Source organism: Mytilus edulis, chromosome 9 (assembly GCF_963676685.1).
Source record: "Mytilus edulis chromosome 9, xbMytEdul2.2, whole genome shotgun sequence".
NCBI lineage: Eukaryota > Metazoa > Mollusca > Bivalvia > Mytilida > Mytilidae > Mytilus > Mytilus edulis.
Window position 1 is genome coordinate 49,478,451 of NC_092352.1, and position 7,169 is coordinate 49,485,619.

At 33.9% G+C, this 7,169-nt stretch overlaps 1 protein-coding gene across 1 annotated transcript; it reads right to left on the minus strand.

Moving 5' to 3' along the window:
* Positions 1-612: 612 nt before the first annotated feature.
* LOC139488526 (uncharacterized) lies at positions 613-2,969 on the minus strand. Its single transcript, XM_071274229.1, has one exon. It carries the CDS (start codon positions 2,776-2,778, stop codon positions 1,909-1,911), a length of 870 nt encoding a protein of 289 aa, XP_071130330.1. The 5' UTR covers positions 2,779-2,969; the 3' UTR covers positions 613-1,908.
* Between the last annotated feature and the right edge of the window lie 4,200 nt (positions 2,970-7,169).

The following is a 7,169-nucleotide window of genomic DNA, read 5'->3' on the forward strand; positions in this document are numbered from 1 at the left end:
CCTTAACCAATTTTACAAGAATGTCATAGGTTATTGGCAGCCGTGTATCAACAGAATGTCTCAACTGTTTTGTACCTTTTAACATTTTTTTGATAAAAAATGTGTCTGTTGGATCCTGTAAGAACTTAATTTTATGCATAAAACTGATGGCTGATATGTAAGACGCAATTGTAGATGGTTGATAATTTTGAATAAATAAATGTGAAATAAAATGAGCAACCATGACATGAGTAGATGGAAGTACATTAACTCCTGGAAAATATTTCTGACAAAAATTTGAATACACACTTAGCATTCTATTATATGATGACTGAGTAGCAGCAGATAATGATGCACTAACAAGCTTATCAGTCATAGATGCAAAAATTGAGGTGGAATGGCCACAGGAGTTGGACTTAACCAAGGAGCAATCTGATGAGCTTCCTGAAATGAAAAACGAGACAACAAGTCACAAATAACGTTTGTTTTCCCAGGAATATGTTTGGCTCTAAAATAGATATTGTACTTTAATGCAGCTAACACTAATCTTCGGATCAGTCTCATAATATTCTTTTCCCGAGATGATGTCTTATTTATAATTTCAGCAACAGCTGAATTATCTGTTAAAACAGTATTTTATGATTTGCTAATAGAGGGCCCCATATATCAATAGCTAACACAATCGGGAAAAGTTCTTTCACTGTAATGTGTAAATCAATTAACTCCGGTGGCCATTTCCCTGAAAACCATTTGCTGCCAAAAACTGCAGCAAAACCACCATAAGTACCTGCAGCATCAGAAAACAGTTTTAAAAAATCTGATGAAACCCATTCTTTGAATAAAAAACAAGATTTACCATTGTAATTTTCAATAAAACTGTACCATAACTTAAGATCTAATCTTGCATCAGAATTCAGATTGATTCTATAATGAGGAGATGTATGACCTATAGTCAGATCAAAAAGCCTACGTAAAAAGGCTCTCCCAGGTATGATAACTCCACATGCAAAATTTAAAAGACCCAATAAGGATTGCAATTCTCTGAGTGAGATACTGCGTTTACATTTGTATTTACTTAATAATTGCAAAATTTTTTCTATTTTCTCCATAGGTAATCGAGCTACCATCTGAGTAGAATCAATTTCAATACCGTAGATAGTAATGCAAGTAGTAGGGAGTTGTGTTTTTTCTGATTTGATGGGTACCCCCAATTTATCAGCAAGACAAAGAAAAGTTTGTAATGCACTATAACATTCATTTGAGCCAGCTTTTCCGACAAAGAAAAAATCATCTAACAGGTGTGATACGCCATATATTTGAAATTTAGCATTTAAAATCCAGTGGAGGGCTGTAGAAAAAGCCTCAAATAGCTGACACGAGGACGAAGCCCCCATGGGGAGGGATACATCATAATAAAACTGTTTGTCCCAATGAAAACCTAACAGATGATGATCTTTTTTAGCTATTGGAATTAAGCGAAATGCATGCTCAATATCGGTTTTGGACATTAGACAGTTTGATTCATAAGATTGGACTAAATCTATGACTGTTTCAATGTTTTGGTATTGTACTGCCGAAAATTCTGGGGAAATACCAGAGTTTACAGAGTCACCCTTAGGATACGACAAATTATGTATTAATCGATAAGAATTGGGTTCCTTTTTTGGAACTAAACCCAAAGGGGAGCATACAAAAAGAGGGAAAGGGGGCTTTGTAAATGGACCCTTAACTCTGCCTGCTTCAATCTCTTTATTCAGTTTCGATTGCACAACATGATAATTTTCCCTTGCACTTTTATGATTTGGAGGGAAAATCTTCTTATTAAGAGATGTAGAAAAACAAGAATTAATTGAAAATCCAAAAGAAAAACCATGAATCAATTTATCTTTCAACTGGGTTTCATAACCTACTAAAAAATGTTCCAAATTTTCAACCTTTATTGGTGTTGGAAGTTTTGACAAAGTTTGCCTGTTTTCCTTTTTGCTCTGGACATGTAAGGGTACAGTGTTTCTTGCTGCAGTGTACACATTGGTGTTTGAGTTTACAAAACTTTGCTGTGCATTCCCCTGATTTACAGAAGGCCCAGCAATAGCCATTTGGGAATTGATACTGATGCTGGGCCCTCCTTTGAAAAGAATTTGGGGCTGAGTTTGAGGTTTTAGCATACGACTTCTTATTTTGACCTGAAAAATCAGATTGTCTTTCATATAAAGCAGCAGATCGCCAAAGTTCATCATTGATTTGATCCCATTGTAACCCTAAAATTTTTCTTATCTTTCTAAATTTCTCATCATATACTTTAGCGGCTTGGAAACCCAAGGACTTGCATAATGACCGTACATTAAAACCATATTTAATCAATGCTCTAGCCGACCTCAAATTCTTTTCAAGATATATAGACATAAATATGTCAAAAGCATTTGTCCATTGGTGAATGGACAAAAGCTCTTTGTTAGACTTCCTATTTGAAATTGTTATATTCAAATTCTCAAATAATGTTGATTCATTACATGTATCATCAATGTTAGAAGGTAATAATAAAGCAAAATTTACATAGTTATCACACCAAACATCAGATTTAACCTTATTGCTGACATGGTAATCTAAAGGTATAGAATGTCTCAACATGTCACAAGCATAAGGATTCTCGGCATACGAGTTAAAGTTTAACAGCTCACCATCAGAAGACGTGTTAATATTAGGATCTGAAGACAATGGCGGTTGGAAGACAGCTAACATTTGTCCCTGAGAGTCATTATTTGATGAATTTTCTGGTTGTGTGGATGATGACGACAACATACCAGTTAAGTCATTAATTGGAACTGCTGTATTGTCTTTTACCAGTTGCACGCCGGAACTTTCAAACTTTCGGAATAAAGCATCAGCAATGTCATTTGCTGTTGGAACAGACGGCTGTTCAGTAATTGTTTCAGGAACAGCTCGTCTGGTCTTGCGTCTCCGCACTGGTGGCCTGTATAGTGGTGGTATCTCACTTTCTTCCTCCACTAATTTGGAACATCTTCTTCAATGCTTTGAGGAGCAGCCTTTCTTCTTGTTCGGCTCTTCTGCTTTGGCATTTTGCTATAAAAACATAAAACAAAAACAAAATAAATAAAAATAGAAATCCTGTATATCACAGAACTTTAAGAATGTTACTACAAATGTAAATAAGTATAATTTTTAAACCAAAATGCTTGTCAATAAAATTAACATAGTTGATATGATGATATATCTAGCAAAATGTACTCATGTTAAAAGTTAAGTTTGACTATGATACATGTATGCTAATTATTACTCCAAAACCAATTTTATAAAACCAACCAATATGAATAAAATTCTTTAATAGTACCAAAATCGATCCCTATTGTGACACAACCATTATAGGGAAAGACATGATTTATTCTCTGATTAAATAATTAACCTAATAATATACTAAAATAAAAGTATATAAACCATGATTATGGATAATCAATATTTAAATATAAAAAGAGACATATTATATTATATAACTCTGATATAAATGATGTAACCAACCATAATTATTTACAAATAAGACATCTTTCATGTCACCAGTGTCACAACCATGTGCGTATAAGCACAACCATGTGCATATAAGCACAACCACGTGCATACTAAGCACAACCACTCAGAGATAATTTAGATTATAAATCGTTACAAAGGGTGATGGAGTAATAATATGCAAATAATTCATAGATAACTACATAATTATAGTGTATGCTTCTTTTCTTCATATGTCCAAATAGGGACAATAAGTTTATAACAATCATAAACGGTAATTTGCAACGCATGTTTGCTCGACATTACATGTTCGTGAAAGGCTACCAACAGCAGCACGGACACTTCTAGCGTATATTTCCATACCTTCATCATTAAGATGAACTTTATCTTTTAATAATAAATCTGGGGTGTTCTTCCACAACCCCCTATGATGCCAGAAAGTCGCATTGTCTCTTTCTTTTACTAAATGACTAAGTTCTTTGTTTACAATGTAAACCTTGTTGTTATAATAAGCTTCCGGTCTTTCGGAATACCTCGGGAGAAGTTGACCAATAACCACGTGGTTAACATGATAGCAATTTATTATGTAATCGGCAAAAACACTGATATCTCTTGCTATTTTCACGGGCTCATTTTCAGAGGACAAATCGTTGCCTCCAACCTGAAGAAAAACCGAATGTGGCATATATTCTTCAATTATATGCATATATTGCTGCTTTTTAACACATTTATTACCGGGGCGAAGAGTCCCTCCCCCCAAACCAAAAAATTCCACCTGGATGTCGGTTCCGTCTAAACCTAAATTTAACCAACCTCGATCACAGTTTTCATGAGTAAAAGTTTCTAAACGACGAATATAAGAATTACCAAAAATTAAGGCACGCCGGACCATGGTTCAAAAGCAACAAACAATTCAAAAATAAATAATAATAAATTAAAAATTAAGTTATTAAAAATATATAAAATAATAGTTAAGGTTCGCTTTTACCTTCTAATCTGTGGATTCTTCGATGAATGCCTTTCTACAGTTTATTCGGTTTTTCAGATAAATTCAAAACGATCTTTTCTTTCTCCCAAAACAAAGGCGAATGACCGCATGTCCAAGCACATGTAGAAATTTGATATTAATTACCGATTTTAAGAACTGACCAATCAGATAATGTAATTAGATGATCATGCATTGAACATGATGTAGTCCTTGACCTCATGTTGATATACTTAAACAAAGAAATGCCTTCTACACACATGGCATTAATAAAATCAATATTATCGGAAATTCCAGCCAAAAAATCTTTTATTTACAATAAATGTTATTTTCAAAAAAGAATAATATCGCAAATAATACACGATTTTAATATAATCAAACAGAGAAAAATAGTGTCAAATACACTTACGTCCGATACGTTACTTACGTAAACCACGAGAACACACATTTCCGCGGGAAATTTTTAAGCACGAGTTTCACGATTAACTTTTCAATGGCATTATTGAAGTACGTTAGTATAAATTTAACGACAAGATTCACATTTATTTTATTTTTTATAGTACACTTTCAGCAAATTGTCAAAGTGAAATATCGAGATTTGCTAAACAAAAATGATGATACATGTTTTTAAAAAGTAATGTTGAATAAATCTAGAAAAACAGATTTTTATATCAAGAAAATAAATCTACGATTTTACACCATATACATTGTGGATTTTATAATGACGATTTAATAATACACATGTTTGGAAGATAGATGCGAAGTTATCACTTATCGTCCAGTGGCTAATATTTGATGAATGTTGAGGACTATAGGCAAAACGCAATTATACGCTAAAATATTCGTTCCATTGCCCCGGTATATCATATATACACATTAAGGGGGGGGGGGGGGGGGGGGGGGGCAATGATTCAAAACATTGTAATATTGAAGAGTATACGTAGGGGAGGGGTCGGTTTTTAGTTTTTTAGGGGCATTTTTTTTGTCTGACTACTAGATATATTTAGGATATTTTGTAGTGTTATCTCATCCGACCTGGTGGTATCATATTTTAACATATCGTACGTCCCGACATCCTATAAATATATCGGAAAAGTCCAATTTAATAACTGTCGTTGCATGTAGGATAATTGTCCGAAGTTCCACGACTATTATTTAAATATGTCAAAATAAAGGATCCCTTAAACGAGTCTTACGTATGATTCGTCAAGCATACGTACCTTTCGTCAATTTGTAAGAAAGCTCTATTATGAGCATGTAGAAACCAAACGAATGCTTCACGGACTTCCAACCCATTGTCTTTACGATCAATGAAACGTGGGTGAAGAGAACTTGTTCCTTTGTGGAGGTGTCTGTTGCTTCCGCTGCAAGAATGGCGAAGTAATTACTCCTATTACAATCGCGCACGATATTTTCTCTTATTTGTCTGCCAAAGATTCTGAGTATTTAATTTTGAATATCAGGAGAAGTGTATTTTTCCTTTGCATTGGTCGGTTGTGTAAGATGTTTTGACAGAACCTCATTTTCTGTGGCAGCATAATTTAATATTGCCATAAAATTACTACGTTCCTCTGTGTAACCTCAATAGTCCGGCGGCTTTGTGAAAAATTGTGCACATCCTGCTACAAGCATGAAATTTGGCATAGACCTTCCTCATCTATTGCTTTTTTATTTCAGATAGGGAGGCATTTGAAAAATGTCTCACTTCCGGTAAAATCCAAAATGGCGGACTTCATACTTAAATCAGCCCAATATCGAAGGCTAGTATGTGAAAAGGTGTTATAATCATGCTACTATCATAATATTTGGTAAAGACCTTTGTTTTTTTTTTACTACTTTTGGATATATTATATAGATTAGATGTCTTGAATAACCCTACTTCCGGTAAAATCTAATATGGCTGACATTGTACTAAAATAAGCTTATTTTTTAGTGAAGGCAATTGAAATATGTTTAAACATATTGCTACTATCATTACATTGTGCAGGAACCATTTCTTTTGTGCTTCTCATGGATACAATGTATAAGACATATTTCATTACAACCCTTACTCCCGGTAATATCCAAAATTGCGGACATAGTAATATTATTTTCTTTTTCTATATATTCAACTTTTTTCAAAATGTAAAGAAAATGTTGTTTGTTGTACTGGCTTTAAGTTATCCTCAAAACCACTTATTCTATTCTGCTGTAAATGTTTAAATACAAAGTTATCACTTCCGTTAAATTTTTTTTTAGTAAAACCCGGTGATCTTTTTTTTTATCATTCTTTATGTTAGAGTCACATTTTCAAATGCCATCAATGTCTCACACGCAGTCTTTTTTCTTTTCAAGCAAAGATAGAACTGTATCACAACTGGTAAAGGCATGGGTCACAATAAGTGTGTGTGATCACTCATTGCCTAGTGCATTTGAAAGGTCATTGATAAATATTAATTCAAAGTTTTTTGCCATCCCAAACACAATCCATAGTTCGTCTACCCCTATGTCACGGAGAAGCGAAACAGTAATGACAGCATAATCAGTAACGACTGTTCGAATCATGACTCGTTTAAGTTCGTGTTTCACTGCATCAGATACATGCACCGTCATTCTAGTGTCTGCCTCTTAATGTGAAGATAGTGCTAAACTTGAAATACATAACGTGGTGGATAAGATAGAATATCCTGAACATTTGTTGCTACAA